The sequence below is a fragment of the Bos mutus genome, chromosome 7 (genome assembly GCF_027580195.1).
Source record: "Bos mutus isolate GX-2022 chromosome 7, NWIPB_WYAK_1.1, whole genome shotgun sequence".
Classification (NCBI taxonomy): Eukaryota; Metazoa; Chordata; class Mammalia; order Artiodactyla; family Bovidae; genus Bos; species Bos mutus.
The window spans coordinates 105400798-105426558 of NC_091623.1; the positions used below are offsets into that span (position 1 = coordinate 105400798).

General features: G+C 49.0%; 1 protein-coding gene across 1 annotated transcript in view; it reads left to right on the forward strand.

Annotated features, from left to right (window-relative positions):
- GALNT10 (polypeptide N-acetylgalactosaminyltransferase 10) overlaps positions 1 to 25761 on the forward strand; it is a 229646-nt gene that overhangs the window by 184228 nt on the left and 19657 nt on the right. The window contains exons 6-7 of the mRNA XM_070374662.1: positions 4225 to 4408; positions 9046 to 9163. Of these exons, the coding sequence (XP_070230763.1) occupies positions 4225 to 4408; positions 9046 to 9163 (302 nt within the window). The remainder of the gene's footprint in view (positions 1 to 4224; positions 4409 to 9045; positions 9164 to 25761) is intronic.

Consider the following 25761-nt stretch of genomic DNA (forward strand, 5'->3'; position numbering starts at 1 on the left):
ATCATCGAATCAACTCAGAACAGTGGTTGTTCATTGCATTGCTACTGTGAGCCAAAAAAGCTGTAAGCTTTATCTCCAGGCCTCACAAAACCACACCAGGTCCAAAGTATCCCTTTTTTATATTAGAAGAGACTGAAGTTCTGAGATAATGAGTGACTCGCTAGTTCCCTTGGGCAAAAAGTGTCAAAGTCCCCATCTGTCTGACTCCAGAGTGTATCCTCTTTCAGGATTCCATACTGTCTGCCTAAGTTCATTTGCTCCTCAGGGAGTTTCTGACAGCTGTCAGGGAAGAGGTCCAGACAGGGGCAGCGTGATCCAAGAGTCCATTCACGCACCCTTGTGGGCAGGAGGGAGACCTGAAGCCAGGCTGCCAGGCAGTGAGGTGCCTCATGGCTGGTTGAAGAACCAGATCTGAATCCAGAGGTACTGAGCTTTGAGGAAGGCAGTAAGCTGCTCCCAATAGGTAGATGCTGAAGAGGAAATCCCCTAGTGGGGCTGGTGGTCAGGTGAGGAACAGGGATGGAGGCAGATTGGGGAACATCTGTCAGTCCAGAGAGAAAAGTGAAAGCCTCAATTATAGAAGAGTATGGGAATTCCCTGGTGGTTCAGTGGCTAAGGCCTTTACACTCCCAATGCAAGGGACCCGGGTTCAATCCCTGCCCAAGTCAGGGAACTAGATCCTACATGCTAAAATTAAAAGCTCCTGAGTGCCAAGTCCTGCATGCAATAACTAAAACCAGGTGCAGCCAAATAAATAAATAAAATTAATTTGCAGGGCAGCAGCGGAGACGCAGACATAGACACAGACTTGTGGAGCCAGTGGGGGAGGGAGAGGGCGGGGCGAATGGAGAGAGCAGCCTTGGCACGTACACCCTCCCATAGGCAACACGAACAGCCGGTGGGGATTACTGTATGACACGGGGAGCTCAACCCAGTGCTCTGTGACAGCCTAGACAAGGGAAAAGAAAAAAAATGGAGGGATATGCTCTCCATTAGAGAAAGCATAGAGAGCAAGGAGGACTCAAGATTAGGGCAAGCTTGAGCATGTATCAGAATCACCTAGAAGATTTGGTAAAACACAGAGTGCTGGGCCCGGCTCCAGAGTTGTTGGTTCGGGAGGTCGGGGTGGGGCCTGAGAAGCTGCATTCCTGACAACCCCTGGGTGATGCCAGTGCTGCTGGTCCAGGGACTACACTTCAGGGAGCACTATTTAGGCCCCCATGCAGAAGTGAGGACAGAAAGCAAATCCTACACCGATTAATGGGATAACCCAGCATATTTGTTTCCTAACACAGATCAACATGAAACTTTAGTATGAGATTATATGCTTCTGGCCCCAAGGGTCCAGGATCCCACTGGGTTAAGACATAACCCAGATTTTTCTGGTAAACTCTTTATTTCATTAAACCCAGAGGTCTAGATCTGCCTCTCATGACTGAAAGAGAACAAAAAAGGAAAAAAAAAACAAACCTCATTCTAAATACCCTAATTTATAGTCCTGAAGGAACATCCCATTTGGTGGGTCATTCAGTGACTCATAAAGAGAATGGAGTGGTAGGCACGATGCTGAGCTTGTGGTCCAAATAGCCTTAACTCTGTTTCTATGGAAATATATGAGGGTAATTTTCATAATCTACAGGCATACATGGAAGAAATACTCTTCCTCTTTTTTTCCTTTTTCCAATAGAAATGTGAACCAGTGGTGTAGATGTAAAAGTCTGTCCCTGCTAATATGAACAGCTGATATAGCCCACCTTGGCTTTTGTATCTGAAGCCATAAACATGCACAGTTCACTCTGCCTTCTTTGGAGAGTAGGCATTTCTGAGCCTGAGAAGGATTTAGCCCTCCCTTCCCCAAAGGCAAGCCACTCTTGATCATCATTTTCTTCATTTCTATCATCACCATCATCAGCAGCATCATGCCTCTGCAAGTCCCTTATCTTTTTAGGCCACAGCTATGTTTGAAGGTGACAGTTATATGGTAAAGGACACAGGCCAGGCATTATTATCCACGTACAGCAAATGAGAAAACTGAAGGGCAGAAAGAATGAGGCTCCTGCTTCTGAGCTGCTCTCAGCAATCCTGGGCACAGAGGGCAATCCTGGGCACAGAGGATGTCAGCAGAGAAGGGGTCACCTGCTGGGCTAAGCCTCTTGGCCATATCATCCTGCTTGTTCTTCACAGAGACCCCACGTGGTAGGTGCTATCTTCCTCCGTTCTGTCAGCCAGGAAACCGGGGTTCAGAGGCACTAGATAACCTTTCCCAAGGTTATACTGTTCATAGGTGGCAAAACCAGGGTTTGGGCACCCTATCTCCAGGTGAGAACTGCACCATGGAATGCTGCCTGTCTGATGCCGCCGCCTTGACCTCACACTTCCCACAATGAGCCGGCATCCAGCAGAGCCTTGTTTTCTCAACCCACACCCTCCCTGGAAGGGAGGTCCCTCGCACAGCCATGAAGAATTAGGAAGGGAAGTGAAAGTCACTCAGTCGTGTATAACTCTTTGCGACCCCATGGGCTATGCAGTCCATGGAATTCTGCCAGCCAGAATACTAGAGGGGGTAGCCTTTCCCTTCTCCAGGGGATCTTCCCAACCCAGGGATTTCACCCAGGTCTCCTGCATTGTAGACAAATTCTTAACCAGCTGAGCTACAAGGGAAGCCCAAGAATACTAGAGTGGGTAGGCTTTCCCTTCCCCAGCGGATCTTCCAGACCCAGGAATTGAACTGGGGTCTCCTGCGTTGCAGGTGGATTCTTTACCAACTGAGCTATCAGGGAAGCCCTGTTAGGGAGAAAGAGCCCTTCCCTAGATCTTTCCCCAAGAAGATTCTTCAGCTTCCTTAAAAATTCCTAGGGAGCCTTCCACAGGGCAGATCCAAGCTCCACCCCAGGAGATCCTGACTCAGCGGGCCTGGGGCAGGCCAGCCCTGGGGGGTTGGGGGAAAACACTTAAACACACCCTGCGTGCTTCTGACACTGTTGGTTCCAGATCTATTCGTGGGGACACAGTGTCAAAAGCACCATTTTTCAAACTTTTATGACCGTGTGCCACAGTTAGAAATACACTGGGGATCTGTCAGTCCATTACACAAATGCACACACTGATGCAGTATGACTGAAATATTTCCAAAACAGTGCTTTCCCTCACCACCTAGAATGCACCCTGATATTCAGTGATTCAATGTTTGACCCACCTATGGATTGTGTATTGCAGTTTAGAAAGACAAAACTTCCGCTTTCTCTCCTGGAAGAAAAATCCACTGTATAACTCAGTGAGTGAAGCTTGGGCCCTGGGCAGCTTCCAGCCTACCCTGGCCCTACCAAACTCCCCATTCCAAGCCTTGAACTTGATCCCTGGCCTAAGCAGCAAGGCAGCCCAGCACAGCCCACTTGCCCCGCATAGCAGATCGTCTGCCCCAGTCACTGGCTATCGTCAGGGCTTCTTGGCAGAAGGCTCACTGGAGGGCAGACAGTGAATTTTGTAGAGTCTGCGTCTTTCTGGCTTGAAAGGGACTTAGAGCCATTTTGAGGTTAAGACCCCCATTTGCCACCTTGGATCGCCTTGCAGGCAGAATTCCTGCATGGCCAAGGTCCACCAGGCCCTACTTGTCCTGAGGAGCTCATGGGATAGTCCTCTCACTCATCATCAGTTCCGACTGTTGGGAGAGGGGAACTGGCCTTTCTCGCAAGGACCATTTGTCCTCTGACGGCAGCCAGGAGGGGTTGAGGAGCTTCAGGGACAGGCGGTCTGCCATGAGGGGTAAGTGCTGGGGTGCCTGGATGCTGGGCCACAAGTCAAGAATCAGAATGGGGAGCCTGGCAGGGCCAGAACAGGGTCCTTCCCAGAAAGAAATTAATCTCTTTCCATAACAGTGCTGAGTATGATAGGAACCTGTGCTAAACATCTTCAAACGTTAACTGTATCCAATACTCCTGCGACCAGAGCCTCTTCTCCCCATTTCACAGAGGAGCACACTGAGGCTCGGAATGTTATTTGTGTTGCTGATCCAAGAACCCATCGTGGATGGCAGGATGGGCTGGGAGCCCTGGTCCATCTTACCTAAAGCTTGCACTCTTTCATCCTCATGGAGTCTCAAACTCAAGAATTCAGAGAAATCACCCAGGAAACATGTTAGAAATGTGAATAAGTTACAGAGCAGGATCATGCAGGTAGCTGCTTTCCCATCTAGCCTCCCTAACAGGCATCTCTTGGCTTCTTCAGACCGCATCGCTCGGAACCGCAAGACCATCGTGTGCCCAATGATCGATGTGATTGACCACGATGACTTCCGGTACGAGACGCAGGCGGGGGATGCCATGCGGGGCGCCTTTGACTGGGAGATGTACTATAAGCGGATCCCCATCCCTCCAGAACTACAGAAAACTGACCCCAGCGACCCATTTGAGTAAGTATCAGTTACCCAGGCCAGCCCCAGTGGCTGACCCCAGGGACCCCTCCTAATGCACACAGAACTCAGGATCGCCACCTCCCCCAAAAGTCCAGTGTAGGGGGGTGGGGCAGACCTCCCCAACCAGAAGCACAATCCCTCCCAGCTTGTCACAGAGCTTTGGCTCATGGACCACCAAGCTGGTCACTTCTTTGCCTACCCCAAGACTGGCAGCGGGGGCGGCAAGCCTGGCGCCCAGTTGTAGTCGTCACCGTCCCCGCTGTCATTGTCATTGTCACCACCATGTTGGTGTTTTCAGTCGCTAAGCTGCGTCTGACTCTTCGTGACCCCATGGACTGCAGCATACCAGGCTTCCCTGTCATTCACCATCTCCCGGAGTTCAAACTCATATCTGTTGAGTCGGTGATGCCATCCAACCATCTTATCCTCTGTCACCCCTTTCTCCTCCTGCCCTCAATCTTTTCCAGCATCAGTCTATTCCAATGACTTGACTCTTCTCATCAGGTGGCCAAAGTATTGGAGTTTCAGCTCCAGCATCTGTCCTTCCAATGAATGTTCAGGGTTGATTTCCTTTAGGATTGACTAGTTTGATCTCTTGCAGTTCAAAGGACTCTCGAGAGTCTTCTCCAGCACCACAAGTCACCACCATTTACCACACATTTTCTAAGTGCCAGTGCAGTGCTGAGCACACTACACACTGATCCTTTTAACCCCAACAGCCATGTGTAGTAAAAACTATCATCCGTGTTTTCCATGTGGGGACACCAGGGCTCCACGAGGAGCCTGTCCAGGTCCCACAGCTGTGAAGGGGCAAAGGCTTAATGCCATGCAGGTCTGACTGCCCCTGGAGCCAGCTTTCCCATCCATCCTCTTGGAAGTATCAGGGAAGTAATAGTTTGTCCCCCAGTGGAAGACTGGGAGCACGGGACTAGACCCATCACATCCTGGAATGTGAGCACTGGAGGGAACCAACAGGTCATGGGCTCCAAGCCCTTGCAGAAGAGAAGACTCGGGTCCCAGGACAGGGAAGGCTTCCCTGGGCACACCATGGGCTAGCAGCTGAGCCTGTCCCTGTCTGGTCCCCCGAGCTCCAGAAGGGTCTTTCTGACTGAGGGAGTCAGTCAGCTTACCATCCCAGCTGTCACATGAGCCCCTCCAGCTCTCCTGCCAGAGTTGTGGGAAGATCTCTGGGCGTGAAGCCAAAGTCCAGCCTTTCCTGCTGGATTAGTTTGCTGATCAGTTTCCTAATTATCACTGCAGTAATAACTTACCACATCTTACTGGTTCATCAAAACAGCACAGATTCATTCTCTTCAAGTTCTGGTGGTCAGAAGTCTGAAAGGGTCCTCCTGGACTAAATCACAGCGTCGCTGGGCTGTATTTCCTTGAGATGCTCCAGGAAGGGACCCGTTCTCATGCCCTTTCCAGCTCCCAGAGGCTGCTCTAGAGAACACCTGGATGCTGGGAAACATTGAAGGCAAAAATAAATAAATCTTTAAAAAATCCAATTTATAAAAAGGAGGAGGAGAAAGAAGTGTGAGGAGGAAGACGACGAGAAAGAGGAAGAAGGAGAAGAAGAACCACCACTACCCGGGCTGTCCCCGAGTCCAGTAGCACCAGAGTCTCTGGGTGGGGATCCAGCCATCCACTGGGTGATGCTGACACGTGGACACAGTTGAGCACCACTGGCCCAGATGCTTCCCAAGGGACACTCCATCCTTTGTACCCTCCGATTCCTTCCATAAATCTCTCTTCTGTATGAGTTTTGTCCTAGGGTACAAAGAAATCCTGGTCATTTTCTGCACTCCTCCCTACGGTGCCCAGCAAGTGGGCACGCCACAGGCACAGTGCCATGTCATGATATTTGAAAGACACTGGCTCCGGTGGCAGCTCATCCACTTACAAACTACATGCCCTTGAACAGAGTATAGAGCATTTCTGAATTTCAAATTTCTCCTTGTGAAAAGAGAGCTAGTAATAGGGCTTTGTGAGAGCTGGAGATAGTGTTGGTGAGATGAGTGGCACCCACTGGACGCTTAGGACTGTTGTAATTATGACTGTTGAACATGGCAGGAAACAGACCAGGCTGGAGAAGAGGCCTCCCTCTGGAGGCAAAACCCTTGAGCATCCAAAATGCCTCACAGCTAATATCCTGCCTTTTCCACAGCCCCTGCTGCTGGCATCCACCCAAACTGATATTTTTGTGCAGTCTTAGGTTTGATTTTCCATGAAGCACTGAGTCAGAACCACTCTCTGCCCCTCCAGGCATTACGGCTCCAGCCAGAAAAACCCAAACTCCACAACCTTCATAAGACAGAAGAAAGCTGACACTAATAACACCTTACTTTCCTACAAGACTGAATGCTTTCAAAATTATAGCAGCAGTGTGAGCTAGGGAGAGTAGCTGTACGTCCTTGTGTAGATGGGGAAACGGGCTCAGAGAGGTTAAGTCAGTGCTGCCCTGGAGAAATACAGTGCGACTCACATATGTGCTTCTCAGTGTCCTCAAAGCCACATTTAAAAAAGATAAGGAGAAGCAGATAAAATTCATTTTACTACTCCCATTTTATTTAACCCAGTATGTTTAAAATGTTCTTATTTTAACATGTGACCAACACTTTGAAATTATTAATGAGATCTTTTCTGTTCTTTTTCTTCATATTAAGTCTGGGAACTCCAGTGTGTATCTCACACTGCCAGCACCTCCCAGTTCAGACCGGCCACACTTCGAGTGTCAGTAGCCACGTGTGGCCCCCATACTGGGCAGCGCAGGATTCTGGGGTTACACTCTCTGTCCCAGGTCCCACCGTGGGTTAGGGAGAGCTGCAGTTGGACTGAGGATTTCCTTGTTTCTGACCCCAAGTCCTGTTCACTCATCGCCTACTTCTGGATTGTTCCTTCCCAAGAGGAAGCAGTGTATTATAGCTACATGGGGTGTGGCCGCAGCACAGATTGGAAGCTCAGATCCCAGAGGTGCTGCTTGGTAGCTGTGGAGCCTTGAGCACGTCACCTGTCAGGACTCTGGTTTCTGCGTGCATAAAATGGGGTAATGATAACAGGGCCTCATGAGGTCAATGGGAGGAATAAATTCATTTTAGTAATAAATTAGTTCAGTGCAGCAGTGGGCAGACCCGAGCCCTAGAAGGATCCAGGGAATCCCTCCTGAGGGTCCCCTCATGTGCTGTCCAGGCCTGTCTGCTGCAGGAAGCCTGGCGAGGCAGGTGGGGCACTTCAGTGCTTTCCTAATCAGTCCACTTCCCTGAGCGTGCGGTTCCCAAGGCCAGGAGGGTTGTGGAGGCTGCTCCTGCAATGGATTTTCTTTATGTATGTGCATGCCAGGCCACTCAGTCATGTCTGACTCTTAGCGAGCCCATGGACTGTAGCCTCCCAGGCCCCTCCGTCCATGGGATTTTCCAGACAAGAATACTGTAGTGGTTGCCATTTCCTTCTCCAGGGGATCTTCTTGACCCAAAGATTGAAGCCATGTCTCCTATATTGGCAGGCAGATTCTTTACCACTGTGCCACCTGGGAAACCCAGTTTTCTTTTTTTTTTTGAGGGTTTGAAGTTGGAGCCAGACATGAGCACAACCACTCAGAGAGGTTTTCATGCAGTAAATGCTGGTAGCCCCTCCCAGGGGAACTGGGGGAGGCCACACCCCATGCATGATTGACCATCTCAGTTCCTGGGCTCATGGTTTCCCTCCCTTCTCTCCCCCAGCTCCACTTTGTCCATACCCACTTCAAATGCCACCCCTCTGAGTACTCTTCCTCAACTCTTGCCCCAGCCTCTCTCCTCACCCCCAAAATATGTAGGCAGAGGTGCCCTCCTTTCCTGTAGTGCTGGTTGCACCTCCAGAGGCCCTCGTTACACCCAACCTGCCTTCTGCACCCTCCCATCCTGAGGTGGCCACCCTGCTACACTGACATCCCCTGCAGATTCAGCCTGACCCCGATTGACCTCCAGATTCTTCCAGCCTCTGCTCCTCAGCTGGCACTCAATGAATGAACTAATGAGTGAATGAATGAGTGGAGGAATCTCATCCCAGTTTAACTGCAAGAACAAGGACTGTGGCTTCTTTTCTAAACTCTCAGCAGAAAAGCATGCCCATGCTGGGCTTGGAAAGTAAGAATCATCAAATCATCTCATCCAAAAACACAGAACCTAAGCTCCATCCCCCAGAGATTGTTGTGTAGGTCTGGGGTCAGACCCAGGAAGCTGTGTGTGTTTTCATCTCTCTCAGGCATTCTATAGCCTAGACAGGCTTAGAAAGACCTAATCCAAACCATTTAACCAGTGGGAGAACTGGAGATAGAGAGAGAGACATGGAGATATATAGAAATATGATGGAGCTACAAGGCCCACAGAGGGAAAACACTATGATTCCATTCCACAAGTATTCTTAGGTGTTAACCATGTGAAGGAGTCTGAGGTCCACTGGTTAAAACACAGCATTTATGAAGAAGGAAGAAAGCCAGGGGCTGCACTCAGAAGGGCTTTGGATTCCCTGCTGGACACGAGGGCTATGTTGATGGAGCAGTGGGAAACGGCATCCCTGGGGAAACAGCAGCATCCAAGAGCGGGATACACACCACCAGGACGTCTGCTCTTCACACCACCTTCTTCTTCCCGCAGGTCTCCCGTGATGGCCGGTGGACTGTTCGCCGTGGATCGGAAGTGGTTCTGGGAGCTGGGTGGGTATGACCCAGGCTTGGAGATCTGGGGAGGGGAGCAGTACGAGATCTCATTCAAGGTAAGCCAGCCCCTGGAAAAACCCCCAATCCTGGCAGGTTGCCTGCCTAGCAGTGTCTGAGCCTGGGGAGACTGTGGAGGCTTCAGGTTCTGCAGCCCATCTGCTCAATGTTTGCATCATCCCTTCTTAGATGATAGTTTAGAATAGGACAGCCCTCACTTCACTGAAGAGATGGTGTGTCTCCCATTGAGACGGCCAGCACACCAGCAGAGGGGAAGAGAGAGCCAGTTGAGCAGGACACATAGGCTGGTGGGAAGCTCTGCTCGAGAACTATCCCCCGGCCTCACAGAGGCCAACTTGTCCTTAGTGGTTTCTGGTCACATGTCTCAAGTTTTGCCTTTGTGCCTGTCCCTGCTGGAGTTGGATATACAGAAACCAGGGGCTAAGAGCTCGAGTTGTGGCATCAGAAAAGCCTGGGCTCCAATCCCAGCATCACTACTCAGAAGCAGTGTGACTTTGGGCAAGTTAGATTACCTCTCTGAGCTTTCTTTCCTCATCTAAGAGGATAATAAGACTACCTACCTTACAGAACTTTTGTGAAGATTAAATTAGATAATATCTAGAAAATGGTTAGCACCCAACCTGGGGACACAGCCACCAATTAATAACTGGTAGAAATAATTAAAGAGTTGGAGAATAAATATTTACTATAACCTATTACAGCAATCCATGGGCTGTAGAATCTCTGATAACGGTAGTAAAGGAGACAATGGTTACTAGTTAACTACCCAAACTTCTGAGGCCAACTTCTGCCCCTTTTTGTTGGATTTTTGTATTGATCTCAAGTGAAGAATGAAGGCTTTGTCCATCGGTAGGGAAGACTATCGTGTCTCGTGCCCCTGTGTCGGCTAGGGCCTGCTTCTAACACACCTGGAACCCTTGGTAAGATATATCCCCAGCCCATGAGGAATGACCAGCAGCATTACTGGGCTGAGTCCTGTGAACGCACAACCCTGATTCCACCGAGTCTAGCATCTACTTCCTAGGCAAAGGACCATTGTCACACACACAACAATTAAGGTTTTGGTGCTAGGGTTAGATTGCCTAGGTCAGATTGTAGCTCTGCTGCTTTGTACCAACTGTGTGATCTTGGACAAAGAGTCCTTATCCATCTGAACCTCAGTTTCTACTTCCATAAAATGGGTATAGTGACCCTCTAATCTTCACAGGGTTGTTGAGAGGATTAAATAAGACCATTCTTGTTAGGTGCTTCTCAGTAAATATCCTAAAATAATGAAATAATAAATAATGAAAAATTATTTTCATTATTGTCATTGTCACTGCCACTGGGTGAGCAGTTCAGAACTGGGGGACATTAATTCTTCGGCCACCTGATGCAAAGAACTGACTCATTGGAAAAGACTCTGCTACCGGGAAAGATTGAAGGCAGGAAGAGAAGGGGATGACAGAGGATGAGATGGTTGGATGGCATCACCGACTCAATGGACATGAGTTTGAGTAAGCTATGGGAGTTGGTGATGGACAGGGAAGCCTGGCATGCTGCAGTCCATTGTAGTCCATGGGGTTGTGAAGAGTCGGACACAACTGAGCGACTGAACTGAACTGAGCAAGAAAATAACCTAGAATTCTGAAACATTATTTTGGTTTGAAAAACAGTCTTTTTCCATTTTACCTTCAGATTTCTGAAGTTATCTCCCATAAGGGAGCCAGCCTTTAAATAAAACTAATATTAAAATCCAGGGGTAACATTAAAAGTATTTAGCAATCATGATGGCACCAGCCAGTCAGAGCGATGCCAGCTGTCAAAAAGCATCCATCCACTGTGGTGTGCAGCAACTCAGGTGCCTGGATCAGAGCTGGCAGGACCCTGTGCAGAGCCCTTCACACGTGTTGTCTTATTTAATCCTTACAACAGCCCTAGGAGGGTGGTATCATTATTATACCCATTTCACAGGGAGGCAAGTGGAATTCAGACCAAGGTCCCACACATTTAGAACTAACAGAACCAGGACATGAAGCCAGGCCTGCCTGACTGCAGGGTCCGCGCTCTGACCTGCTGTGTTGTACAGGCCTCTGCAGGGACGTGAGAGCACTTGAGAGGAAAATTAGCCTGAGAGATTTCTCTGCCATCTCTTATTTCCTTCTCAGTTTTTGCCTCCTCCTGGGGGCAGTTAACCCCCTCTTGGGGTTAATTTACTAGACGACTCTACAGCATCTCAGTGAATTGAATTAGTAAACAGTCTAAGTCAAAAATAGTTTTGCTCTCCCAACCTTAACTCTGATCCACCAGTAGAGGCTGCCCCTTACTGTGTGAATATATATTGTGAGGCTACGTTCAGAAAAGGAGTGGTGATTGATTAGTGATGTCTGCCATGGGTGCAGGTTTGGTGGATGACAGCATGTATGTCATTTATAGTATCTCTACTGCTGCTGCTAAGTCACTCATCCTTCTGGGCTCAGCCTATCTTATGTCTCCTCTTAGCCTTACCTGAGCTCCCAGTGATGATTAAGGGCCACCCCAGTGTCGCTCCCAGCATGTCTCCGAATTCCTCCCACTGACATGACCCAAAGATTGACCTGTCTCCCCAACTACACTCTGAGCTCCCTGGAGGCAGGGAGGGAGTCTTGTTCATCTCTGTACCCTAGTTCCTGGCCCATCATAGGTGTTTTAAATACCTGTTGCTGCTAAGCTGCTGCTAAGTCACTTCAGTCACGTCCGACTCTGTGCAACCCCATAGACGGGAGCCCACCAGGCTCCCAGGGACGGGTGAGCCTGATGGGCTGCCATCTATGGGGTCGCACAGAGTCGGACACAACTGAAGCATCTCTAGCCCATGCAATTTAGTTTTCCAAATGCCACATCCTTACAGGTACAGTAGAATCACACATAAGGCATCAGAAGAGTTTTAACTTCACAGTTCCTCAGTTTACCAGTTAAACCTAACTTGCAAAGTTTGTTTCCACAAATGGACACATCAGAGTTCTGAGTTCTCAGAACATGAACTTCAACAATGTAATAATCTTTGTTTGTTGTATCCTAAGAACCAAAAGGATTGCCTGACAGGGAGAAAGCACTTAATAAATAGTTGTTGGTTGACTACTCAGAGCAGGTGTGTCATTGCCCGAACCAACCTCCCTGGTCAGAAAGTCCCCCTTCAGAAAGTCTGTGGAGAGTGGCGATGGTAGAGAAAGGAGCACGAAGGAATTTCTGAACCCAAAATGATCTCATTCTGTGCCTTTCAAAGACCCATCTGATGATGCTCACCAGGCAATAATGGCAGAACAAATGGCATTCTCCCCCCATGGTTTATTTACAAAAGACTCAGTAATGGGTGATGAGGTCTCTCATCCGGGAGGGGAAGGGAGGCTGGCTCCTGTTTCCAGTTGATCCACTCCGGAGAGGAAATGAGACTGTGTGATGAGGAGTCCCCCAGGTCTGGGAGGGCCCCTTCTCTCTCGGGCTATGGAGCTGGCAGCAGCCCCTCTGCCAGCACGCTGTCTCCCAGGCAGGCTTGCCCACAGCACTGAGGACACAGGGGGGCCCAGTGGTCTGCCTGAAATGCCGGGTGTTCAGTTTCAGCCAGAGCAGGGCATTTACAAAGGGCCAAATGGCCTCTGATAAATCTCTGCTGGGCCCCCTTTTCTTTTTGGTGACAGAGAAGAGAGACCGGTCTGAAAGGTCTGAGTGTATTTTCAGAAATTAAGATAAATTGATACATGCCATCAGGGCTGATGGATTAATAATTTGGCTCCAATTTCAGACCAGGCCATCTATCCTGATGGGAAAACCCTACAAAAGATGTTCCGAAGGCTCTGAAATTTCTGGAGGAGTCATTAACTCTTCTTCTTCTTTTCTCTCTTAGTCAACACCTTTTGTTTCTAAAAGGCACAGTCACATTATGAGAGTTCTCCTGCCTGGCAGTTACACTCTTCCCAGTTCTGATGGTCAGATAATTCTTTAACCCTGTAGCCTGGCCTGCACCCACCTCCACGAGCTGCTGACCATTCCTTGCTTTCTCTCCACCCTCCTCCCCAGTGCATTAGTCTGGACTCTTAGTAACAGATAACCAATATCCTGGTCAATCTGGCTTAAGCAAAAAAAGGTCAGAATTGATTGGCCCACACAACTGAAATTCCAGGGTAGATCCTCCAGGTCCAGCTAGATCCAGAGACTAACCCATCTTATTTAGGCTCCATCTCCCTTAGTCCCTCAGCTCTGCTTTTATCTGAGTTGGCTTCCCTCTCAAGCAAGCTTTCTTTCATGGAAATACCCAGCAGCCCAGCGGGAAGAGTTTCTGTTTCCCATCATTCCTATAGTAGGTCCCCAAGTCAAGTCTCATTGACCTTCTGGTTCCTTGCTCATCCCTGAGGAGTATTCTGATTGGTCAGCTGCTGTCTGAATCTAGTTGGTCACATGCCCATCCCAGAATCAGGAAGGTGGGATGAGCTGGTTCCCCAAAGGAAAGTCTGGGCACTGTGTGCAGAAGAGGTGGTACAGGGCAAACCACAGAGGTCCACCTTACCCAGCCATATGGGATGCTCACAAGCCTCAGGCTCTCAGGCTTTGCCATCTTTAGGGGCATGCACTATTCGTTCTTCCTGAAACACCCTTCCTTAGTCTGGCCAACCCACACTCATCCTTCTGGGCTCAGCCTATCTTATGTCTCCTCTTAGCCTTACCTGAGCTCCCCGTGATTAAGGGCCAGCCCAGTGTCGCTCCCAGCATGTCTCTGATTTCCTCCCACTGACATGACCCAAAGATTGACCTGTCTCCCCAACTACACTCTGAGCTCCCTGGAGGCAGGGAGGGAGTCTTGTTCATCTCTGTACCCTAGTTCCTGGCCCATCATAGGTGTTTTAAATACCTGTTAGTGGCATCAATTCCTGTCTGATATACTTTCTTCATCCTGCCCTTCCCAGACTGACATCTCCATCTTTGTGTACTGGCGGTGTGATGAGAAAGGCACTCGGTGAGAAAGCAGGGCACTGGCTTCTCATCTCTGCCACCTGTCCACCTGGAGACAGGGCCAGTCGCTTGACCTCTCTGGCCCTCCCATCCCACATGATACTGATGGAGTTTTCCTTCCTACCCAAGATGGGCTCAAATAAGATGCTGTAGAGAAAGCCCTTGGCCTTACATGAGCATGAGAGTGGTTTGGATTAGAGGTGGTGGTGGGAGGATGAGCCAGAAGGGGACTACACAGCATCCTCAGGAGGCTGAGGTTAGAATGTCTTCAACTCTGAGCTCCTGGAGAAGCGAAGTGTCCACAGGACCATGTGGCTGAGCTGGTGTGAGAAAGACATGGGCTTTGGGGCAATGAAAGTGGGCATATCTTTTTTTAGCAATTTGGCAAAATCTGTTACATTTCAAAGCAAGCACATTCGTTGGCCCAAAATTCCACCCTCAGGAGTTTAGCCGAGAGAGACAGAGCAAAGATCGAGGCAGGAGCTATTTGTTGAAATGTTACTTACCAGAGGTGAAGACTGAAGATGACCTTTAGTGTGAGTCCTTAAGGGATATGTAAGTTAGAGCACATCCCAGCAGTGAAATATTATATAAAAAAAGTTCAGTTGCTCAGTCGTGTCCAACTCTTTGCGACCCCATGAATCACAGCACACCAGGCCTCCCTGTCCATCACCAACTCCCGGAGTTCATTCAAACTCATGTCCATCGAGTCGGTGATGCCATCCAGCCATCTCATCCTCTGTCCCCTTCCCCTCCTGCCGCCAGTACCTCCCAGCATCAGGGTCTTTTCCAGTGAGTCAACTCTTCTCATGAGGTGGCCAAAGTATTGGAGTTTCAGCTTCAGCATCAGTCCTTCCAAAGAACACCCAGGGCTGATCTTCTTTAGGATGGACTGGTTGGATCTCCTTGCAGTCCAAAGGACTCTCAAGAGTCTTCTCCAACACCACAGTTCAAAAGCATCAATTCTTCGGCGCTCAGCTTTCTTCACAGTCCAACTCTCACATCCAAACATAACCATTGAAAAACCATAGCCTTGACTAGATGGACCTTTGTTGGCAAAGTAATGTCTCTGCTTTTCAATATGCTATCTAGGTTGGTCATAACTTTCCTTCCAAGGAGTAAGCGTCTTTTAATTTCATGGCTGCAGTCACCATCTGCAGTGATTTTGGAGCCCAAAAAAATAAAGTCTGACACTATTTCCACTGTTTCCCCATCTATTTGCCATGAAGTGATGGGACCGGATGCCATGATCTTCATGTTCTGAATGTTGAGCTTTAAGCCAACTTTTTCACTCTCCTCTTTCACTTTCATCAAGAGGTTTTTTAGTTCCTCTTCACTTTCTGACATATGGGTGGTGTCATCTGCATATCTGAGGTTATTGATATTTCTCCCAGCAATCTTGATTCCAGCTTGTGCTTCTTCCAGCCCAGCGTTTCTCATGATGTACTCTGCATAGAAGTTAAATAAGCAGGGTGGCAATAAACACCTTGATGTACTCCTTTTCCTATTTGGAACCAGTCTGTTGTTCTATGTCCAGTTCTAACTGTTGCTTCCTGACCTGCATATAGGTTTCTCAAGAGGCAGATCAGGTGGTCTGGTGTTCCCATCTCTTTCAGAATTTTCCACAGTTTATTGTGATCCACACAGTCAAAGGCTTTGGCATAGTCAATAAAGCAGAAATAGATGTTTTACTGGAATTTTCTTGCTTTTTCGATGAGCCAGTGGATGTTGGCAATTTGATCTCTGGTTCCTCTGCCTTTTCTAAATCCAGCTTGAACATCTGGAAGTTCATGGTTCACGTACTGCTGAAGCCTGGCTTGGAAAATTTTGAGCATTACTTTACTAGCGTGTGAGATGAGTGCAAATGTGCGGTAGTTTGAGCATTCTTTGAGATTGCCTTTCTTTGGGATTGGAATGAAAACTGACCTTTTCCAGTCCTGTGGCCACTGCTGAGTTTTCCAAATTTGCTGGCATATTGAGTGCAGCACTTCCACAGCATCATCTTTCAGGATTTGAAATCACTCAACTGGAATTCCATCACCTCCACGAGCTTTGTTCGTAGTGATGCTTTCTAAGGCCCACTTGACTTCACATTCCAGGATGTCTGGCTCTAGGTGAGTGATCACACCATCGTAATTATCTGGGTCGTGAAGCTCTTTTTTGTACAGTTCTTCTGTGTATTCTTGCCACCTCTTCTTAATATCTTCTGCTTCTGTTAGGTCCATACCATTTCTGTCCTTTATCGAGCCCATCTTTGCATGAAATTTTCCCTTGGTATCTCTAATTTTCTTGAAGAGATCTCTAGTGTTTCCCATACTGTTGTTTTCCTCCATTTCTTTGCATTGATCGCTGAGGAAGGCTTTCTTATCTCTCCTTGCTATTCTTTGGAACTGTGCATTCAGATGCTTATATCTTTCCTTTTCTCCTTTGCTTTTCTCTTCTCTTCTTTTCATAGCTATTTGTAAGGCCTCCTCAGACAGCCATTTTGCTTTTTTGCATTTCTTTTCCATGGGATGGTCTTGATCCCTGTCTCCTGTACAATGTCACGAACCTCTGTCCGTAGTTCATCAGGCACTCTGTCTATCAGATCTAGTCCCTTAAATCTATTTCTCACTTCCACTGTATAATCATAAGGGATTTGATTTAGGTCATACCTGAATGGTCTAGTGGTTTTCCCCACTTTCTTCAATTTAAGTCTGAATTTGGCAATAAGGAGTTCATGATCTGAACCACAGTCAGCTCCCGGTCTTGTTTTTGCTGACTGTATAGAGCTTCTCCATCTTTGGCTGCAAAGAATACAATCAGTCGGATTTCATTGTTGACCGTCTGGTGATGTTCATGTGTAGAGTCTTCTCTTGTGTTGTTGGAAGAGGGTGTTTGCTATGACCAGTGTGTTCTCTTGGCAAAACTCTATTAGCCTTTGCCCTGCTTCATTCCGTACTCCAAGGCCAAATTTGCCTGTTACTCCTGGTGTTTCTTGACTTCCTACTTTTGCATTCTAGTCCCCTCTAATGAAAAGGACATCTTTTTTGGGTGTTAGTTCTAAAAGGTCTTGTAGGTCTTCATAGAACCGTTCAACTTCAGCTCATAAAAAAAGTTAGATGCACCCAAAACTAAATTTTAAAAGATATGAAAGTTTGTGATTATATATATATAGTCTCATGTTTAGTATTCAAAAATGTGACAAATGCAGGGCCCTGGTGGCTCAGTGGTAAAGAATCTGCCTGCCAATGCAGGGGACACGGCTTCAGTCCCTGGTCCGGGGAGATCCCAGATGCTGAGGGACAACTCAGCCCTGCTTAAGCCCTCAGCCCTAGAGCCTGTGCTTCGTGACAGAATCCACTGCAATGAGAAGCCTGCACAACATCATGAAGAGAAGCCCCTCTTCGCCACAACTAGAGAAAGTGTGCCTGCAGCAATGAAGACCCAGTGCAGCCATAAATAAATACATATATCTCTTTTTTTTAATGTGACAAATACAAACAAACAAAAAAGAGTTTGAGTATTGTTACACCAGCTGAAGTTTACTGAGCACTCATAACATTGCATGGTTGGAGCAGGGTTTTCAGCCTTGTCCTCTGACTTCAGACCGAGCCTCTGCCCTGCTGTCCTCTGACCCCTGGTGCCTCAAAGGTTTCCCATCGCCTTGTGGCATCTGGGGTGGAAGGGCTGCAGTGAGGCTGTCCCTTCCTACCCATGTATTTCCGCAGCATTGAATGTGTTTATCATCACACATATCACTTCTAGAATCAGGAGAGAAATTAAGATTTAACAATAAGGAAAAACTGTTATTTTTTTCAACCCTCTTGACCCACCCCTCCCCACATACCTCCCAGTGCTTTGTTAGGGCCATTTGCCAGTTCAGGGAGAAGTTTCCTCCAAGTGAGGCCTACAGAGAAGGGAGCCACAGTGAGGAGCCCCTAGGGAAGGATGGAGCCCCCTAAGTACAGGATCCACTCCAGCAGGCAGAGGCAGCAGCCCCCTGCTCTGGGAGAGTGAGATGGAGACCCTCTGAGGTCCTCTTGGGGCAGGATCAGCTGAGCAAGGGAGTGACAGAGAGCCACACGAGGGGACCAGGAAAGCCTTGTTCCCAGAGGGAAACCCACACGTCCAAACAGAGGCAGGAGGCCTCCGGGGTGGGGTTTGCTTAGTCCAACACTGATACAGTCACCAAAGGCCAAGCCAGTCCCAGACTGCCTTGTGCAGATTTAGAAAACTCCAGACCTTGCTTCCATAGAGCTCATAGCGTCATCAGGAGGATTCAGTGGAACACAGTGTGTGAAAAGAAAGCAGAACACACAGCAGAAACCGGTGAGGGGTGGGGGCTGTGACCTGATGCCTGAGCGCTGGAAGGTGGCAGAGCCAGGGCCGAACTCCAGATGTCCCGACTCAGCCCAGCGCTTATCTCACTCCACCTGGAGGGAGGGGGCAGCCTAGAGCAGGACCCCAGAAGTCAGAACCAACCCCAAGGGGGTTAAGTTGCCGCCCGGGAGGGCGTTTGGGGCCCCCACGCAAGTGCCAGCCTGCCGTCACCTCTCCCAGCCCTTCCACCGTCCCATCCAGCCCCTACTGACTCAGACCAGTTGCAGCATCTCTGCCGGGAATCCAGCGCTGGCTCCTTCCTTCACGGGATTATCTGAGGAGGCTGGGAATTTGCTCTGCTGCGTGCAGCGTTTTCCTCCTGGCCATGTGTACCCAGACTTTCTAAGAGCTGTCTGCCGGGAACAGGGAGGCATTCTGCCCCTGACTTTGAGCAGCCATTTGAGATTCCATGAATGTCTCTGTCTGTAGGCAGCTGCCCCTCCCACCATGCCTCCAGGAAAAAGGCTTGGAGGCTCAAGGGTCGCCTGTGGTACATCACTCCTTAACCAGCACACAGCCATCTCTTCCTGCTTCAGTCTTTTATCACTAAAAATGGCAATAATAACTTCTTCAGAGGTTATTAAAACTAAATGGCATAAAACGTTTGGCCTAGAGACAGACAAAAAGAAGGCAGTCAGTGAGTGGTAACTGTTTGGATCAAAACCTTCATGTTAAAAAAGGAGGCAGAACAGCCCGGGGATAAAGTACATTGGCTTTGGAATCACACCACCTGTGTTCTGGTACAAGCTCCAACAGCTCGTGGCTGTGTGACCTTGGGAAAGTGACTTAACCTCTCTGGATTTCTTCATCTGTAAAGTGGCAATAGAATGACCCTTACTTCATAGGGTGGGTGTGAGCACGATATTAGTCAAAATGTGTTAAAAGCTTAGCTCAGCTCCTGGCACATTATAAATAATCAATTATGATAGCTGTTAATGTCACATTGTGGTCATTGTGTATGGGCTGCGGTTGTAGGAAGACAGGAGTGGGAGAAGCTTTGAGGCTGGCGAGACAGAGGCCAGAGACCTTGGCTCCAAGCCCAGCTCTGAAATGAACTCCTGGTGAGACCTGGGACAGCTCACCTGCCCTTTGGGCTCAACCTTTATTTCCTCACTGAAAGGACACAAATAACCCCAAACTCACAGCACTGTCTAAAGACATAGTGTGAACTGGCATTACCACCATCCTGAGAAGGGCTGTCTCTAATCCAGCATAAGCTAAGCTCATTCTCAAAGTGTGGTCCCCAGCCCAGCAGCACCAGCATCACTGGGAACTTGTCAGACATGTAAATTCCCAGACTCCACGCAGACTTGCTGAGTCAGACATTGTAGGAGTGGGGCCCAGCAGTCCGTGTTTTAGCAAGCTCCCCCAGTGATTCTGATGTTCACTCAGGATTGAAAATTATGGCTGTAATGAGTCGGTGAGGTCTTACAGAGTGGAGGCTCAGGCTGGGGTGTGAAAAGACCCCACGTTGGTTGGCAGGGTGGCTCACAGGTACCAACACCTTCACCTCACTTTCAAGGCTCGATATCATTAGGCCCATCCTTGGCTGCCAGTTTCTGTTTCATCTCTTCCAGCAGGGTTTTAGAGCAAGGCTGACCAATGACCAGCCTATGTGTGAATGAATGAATGTTTGTACTGGATTGCATTGTTCATGGAAAGAAAAGCACACATGCCCAACAGAGAAACATGAGTGCCCTGCAGCTGACTCCCACAGCATCCAGGGTGTGTGGAAGCGTCAGAGGTGACTGGAACAGGGGGCAGAGGCCTTGACTGCAAGCCTAGGGTAACCAGTTTGTCCTGCAAACAATATGAGTACCAAGAGGGGTCTTTGTGGAAGACTATGACAGGGTCAGGACTAGGCTTGAGGAAGATCAAAGGTGCAGTCTCAGACCTGCCTAGTTCTGGGGGCCCCCACCCTGGATTCCACTCTGGGCTCTGCCACTTACGAGCTGCGGAGCCCTGGGGAAGGTGCTGGAGCTCGCCAGCCTCGCTTTCCTCATGTGTGAGAGGCATGGCAGTACCCCCCTCACTGGGTGGTTGTGAGATGGCTCTGTATCAAACATGAGCCAAAACCTAACAGATCCTGCAACTTAATTCATTTATTAAGAAAAAAAAAAAGCTCTAATGTAAGGTGGCCACCCCCCATTTTTTGGCCAACTTGACTGTAAACACAAGATATCACTGAAACAATCAGATATTCAGTTTATTAATTTAGACCCACATATGCTTAAAATTATATTTTTGATATATAAAATAATATTGGGCTTCCCTCATAGCTCAGTTGGTAAAGAATCCACCTGCAATACAGGAGACCTGGATTCAATCCTGGGTTGGGAAGATCCCCTGGAGAAGGGAAAGGCTACCCACTCCAGTAAAATAATATATTAACCTAGAAATAAATTTAAATGGATTTTTAAAAACTAAAGTTGGGCTTTTCTCCTCCTCTTTTACCAACTGAACCTGGTAACCATTATAAGCATCTAAAACTCACATGAGTGAGATCCTTTCCTGCTGGTAAGACTTCCTAAAACAGTACCTTGTTGTTCAGAACAACCTAATAGGTCCAAAAGAGTATGAACTTCTGGAAGACATGGATCCATTCCAAAGGACTGTCATTCCTTCTTTCCTGAGGGAAGCTGCATGGCATACACGTGGCGTGCCCCACCGGTAGAGCCGGCTGCTGCGCACCCAGGTGACAGCATTGCGTTTGCTCGGAGTCCTGTGCGCCTCAGAATTACCTCATTCCAGGCTCGTCGCAGCCCTAGGAGGGAGGCACCGTAATTCACCCCATATTGCAGATGAGGAAACTGAGGCTTTCAGATTCACAAACTTGCTTAAGAGCCAGAACCGAGCTCATCACTGCTACCCTTTGTTCTTCCTAAGCTCACAGATAATGCGGAATAATTGGTGACAATTATTCTTTTAATTGTGCATTAATGCAGCAGCTCCCAAGCACTAGTGAATAGGGTTTGGACTTCACTGGGGTCCTCAGCCGAGCTGCCAACAGCAAAGCCATGGCTGGCTGATGGCTTCTCCCTTCCATGGCCAGGTAGGATGCCCGTCCATTCCCGACTGGTTTCCAGGCAGCCATTCCCTTGAGCGAGAGGTTTCTTCCCACCCCCGCTTGCTGGCAGATCCCCTCTGCAGGGCAGCCCCTCTGCCGCGTGGTCTCCAGGGCCCATTGTGTCTTCCTGATGCTCATCACCACTCGTTTCTTTCCTCCTCAGTTTAGGAGATAAGAGCGAGTAATTGTCTTTTATAGACACTGTAATGAAGCCTGTCATCACACAAAAGAAGTTTGCTAATAAAATAAATCAAAGCAGCAATGAAAATGAATGGGGAGCAAGCTTTTACAATTAGATTTGTACTTGTCTAGTGGTATGGTGCTTCCAGGGAGAAGACTGGTGCAGAGGAAACGGCACCAAGAAACAAGCTGGCAGAGTGTGTTCAGAAATTCCTTATGGTGGAACTGGGCTCCCTGCACAGGCACAGGAGCAGAGGCGAGGGAGGGCACGGACAGGGAGGGAGGCAAGAAGGCTGACGCAGAAATGGGCTGCAAGATGTCATCTCAGCGGCCCATCTTTGTCCCCATCCAAATACGACAGGGTCCTGGCCAAATGTGAGTGATCTGCAGCGCCTCTCCCCTCTGCCCCCAGCGGGGCTCTTCTCCTGCCACTGTGTTACTTAGGGGAGAGAAGAACCCCTTGGGCAGCCAGGCCCAGTGACTATGCCCCACTCGCCTGGCCCTGTCATTCTCCTGGTCAGTTTCAGGTACTGCCACCAAGTCAGTCAGAAAAACAACATCATCTCTTTGAGCTTCACTTTCTCCATTTGGGAAATCGGGCCATAGGATATTTTTTAAAAAACCGATGGTTTTGGGTGTATCATTTCAAGGCAGTGGTATTTCTCATCCTTTCGCAAAGAGAAGTGAGTAACACTAATCAGGTTTGCTGTGGCCAGGCATCAAGCTGAGTGCTCTTCACGGCTTGTCTCAGGCCGTCTCGGCAGCCTTGCAAGGTGGCAGTGATGCTTATCACCCAGGTCACGTGGCTGCACTGGTGGCACTGGCATTAGAAAAGAGTGTCTGCTCATACCACCCCCTTGCTGTGGTTCTTGTGGGCCTTGGGTGGCTGCTGTCCTCTGCTGTAAAGGGAGGGAGGTGGGGGGCCTGGAGGTACACAGGTAGGTGCCCTGGGCCAGGAGCTGAACCTGGAGTCCATCTCCCCGGCCCAGAGCAAGTCAGGACATAAGTCGATGCCTCTAACTTTTATCATGTCCCTAGATGGAAAGTCCCCTGCAGTCTCGGGATCCTGCCAGATAACCAGTGACCACCACAGCAGGGTGGTGCTGCTGCGTTAAGATGTGTTCTGAGTGGCCAGAGTGTGGTTTGTTTGGGGTTTTCAGGATTTATTTATTTTAATTTTTGGCTGTGGTGGGTCTTCATTGCTGCGTGTGGCCTTGCTCTAATTATGGCAAGCAGGGGCTACTCATTTCTCTTTGCGAAAGGATGAGAAATACAGTTGCCTTGAAACCATACAGTATTTGCCCTTTCACCCAACACTGTCGTGTTTTTTGTCTTCATATATCCTGTGGCCCGATTTCCCAAATGGAGAAAGTGAAGCTCAAAGAGATGATGTCGTTTTTCTGACTTGGTGGCAGAACCTTGGTGGCAGAGCCACACCATGGAAGTGGCTTCTCTTGTTGCAGAGCACAGGCTGTAGGCATGTGGGCTTCAGTATTTGTAGCACACGGGCTCAGTCGTTTGGGCTCTCGGGCTCTGGCTCAGTAGCTGTAGTGCTCAGTCTTAGTTGTCCTGCAGCACATGGGATCTTCCTGGACCAGGGATCAGACCAGTGTCCCTTGCATTGCAAGGTGGATTCTTAACCACTGGACCACCAGGGAAGCTCCAGAGGGAGTTCTGAGGGGTTGGATGTACCCAGAGCTACTCAGACCGCTCAGGTGCTCCCAGGGAACTCGACAGTTGGCAGCAGCTTTCACTGAACAGGTACGCATCTCTCGGAAGGCAGTTTGCATTCTGACTCAGCTGTCAGTGAGTCAGGTCTAGGGTAGGGAAGCCATCGTCCAAAACCAGGACTCCTCCTGGGCTCCGGATATCCTGGGAATCTGAGGGCATTTTGGCTGCCTCAGACCTCTCAGTAGATCAAGGTCACCCTCAGGAACCTTCAGGCTGATGGCCAGCATGGTCAGGGCCAAAGAATCCCGAGGTCACAGCACAGAGAAGGATCTGGAAATCCATCTGCATAAAGGAAGGCTCCTTGCCAGGCAAAGCCGGAGACACAGCCTCGTTAGCTAATGCAAGTTTAATATGGAGTTGAGAGAGCTGGATGCCAGCCTAGTCAACTGCCCAGAAGACATTCAAAATAGAACAGGGGAAGGCATGCCCCACCTGCTCCGTGCTGCTCCGCCTCCCACAAGGCAGGGGCGGCCCAGCGACCCGGCCAGTATCCGCCAGACAAAAGCATCACTTCCACATCAGTCACTCTGTATAAAGGAAGAGTTATTGTTATAGGATGCTGGCGCCTGATCAATATCTCCTGCTTTGAAAATAAACTTCTTGGCTTGGCCTTGACATTAATCTACCATCAGGAGCCCATTATCTTGAGACCAATGTTCTGTTCTATTGACTTGCTCGATTTTTTTTTTCTCCCCCAAGATCAGAATATAATTGCATTTCTCCAAGCAGCATTTCCACTAATTGCAGTCCCATATGTGCCTATCCCCTCATGGGATATGACTACTTCCTTCCCAGGGAGGCTTTCCCTGACAGGTGGGGTAATGCAGCATATCCCATCTGTCTGTCTGATGAGTCCGTCCAGTTACCTTGCTTTGGCTTCTGTAGAGTGCACATCACCGTCTGAAAGTCCCTGTATTGGGTATCTGCTGCCACAGGAAAAAATAATCTCAAAGCAGCAGTAGACAGTTATTATCTCAAAGTCTTGGAGGGTCAGGGATTTGGGAGTAGCTAAGTGAGATGGTTCTGCCTGGGTCTGTCACGCAGTTGTGTCAGCCAGGGCTGCGGCCATCTGAAGGCTTGCCTGGGGCTGGAGGATCCACTTCTAAGCTGGCTTATTCACGTGGTGGGCAAGTCAGGACTCTTAGCAGGAGACCTCAGCCCCTCACAACCTATGCCTCTCCACGGGGCTGTTTGAGGGTCCTCATAATGTGGCTGCTGGCTGCCCCAAAGCAAGTGATCCCAGGGAGCAAGGTGGAAGCCACAGTGTCCTTCATGGCCATCGTTTCTGTAGCATCTTGTTGGTTACACAGGTCAGTCTGCATTCGGCTCTTTTGGGAGGGAACTGCCTAAGGGCGCAAATGCTGGGACACAGGGGTCACTGGGGGGCATCTCCAAGGCTGGCCACCACACTCCGCCTCCGTGAGAGCAGGGGCCTTGGCCAGCTTACTCACTGCTGTACGTGCCCAGCACAGTGTTTAACATGTAGCAGGGACTCCACAAATATTAGCCAAATGTATGAACCCATCATTGCAGTATCTCACACCGCTCTGACTAGGTGCCAGGTCTTGTGGTAAGCTCCTCACCCAAAAGACCTCATCCCCTGAGCCTACCTCATTTCATCCTTTACAGATGAGGAAACTGAGCCTCAGAGAAGTTAGGTGCCATCATCCAAGTCACAAAGCTGGATAGTGATTGAGTCAGGATTTGAACCCAGGACCACCAGAAGGGGGTCTGTTTAGGCTGGGCCTCTAAGAGGGTTGACTATACTTGTTAAGAATTCTCATATTTTGCCATCAGACCAGATTCCTACTCAGGGGATCTCTGTGATGCCAGTTATGAAGGGAGACTCAGGAGCAGCACCAGCTCCCACACTGCAGGCAGCAGTGCCCAGCTGCACAGCTTAGCAAGCCAGTCTGCAGGGGAGTCAGGACAGGGAGAAAGGTGACTGCTCAGGATGACCCAGCAAGAGGTTTACAGGCCTAAAAGGTAACTCCAGCAGCCAATCCCAAAGTCAGCAAATACACAGCCTAGTCCCTACCAGCACAAAGTGCAAAGTGATTATCACAGTCCTTCCCATAGAGCCCTCCATGCCCCCTTATAATTCTGACACTTATCCAGAGCTCAGACTCTGGAGTCAGCTCAGTTCAGTTCTGTTCAGTCATTCAGTCATGTCCGACTCTTTGCGACCCCATGGACTGCAGCATGCCAGTCCTCCCTGTCCATCACCAACTCCTGGAGTTTCAGTTCAGTTCAGTTCAGTTCAGTCACTCAGTCATTTCCAACTCTTTGAGACCCCATGAATCGCAGCACGCCAGGCCTCCCTATCCATCA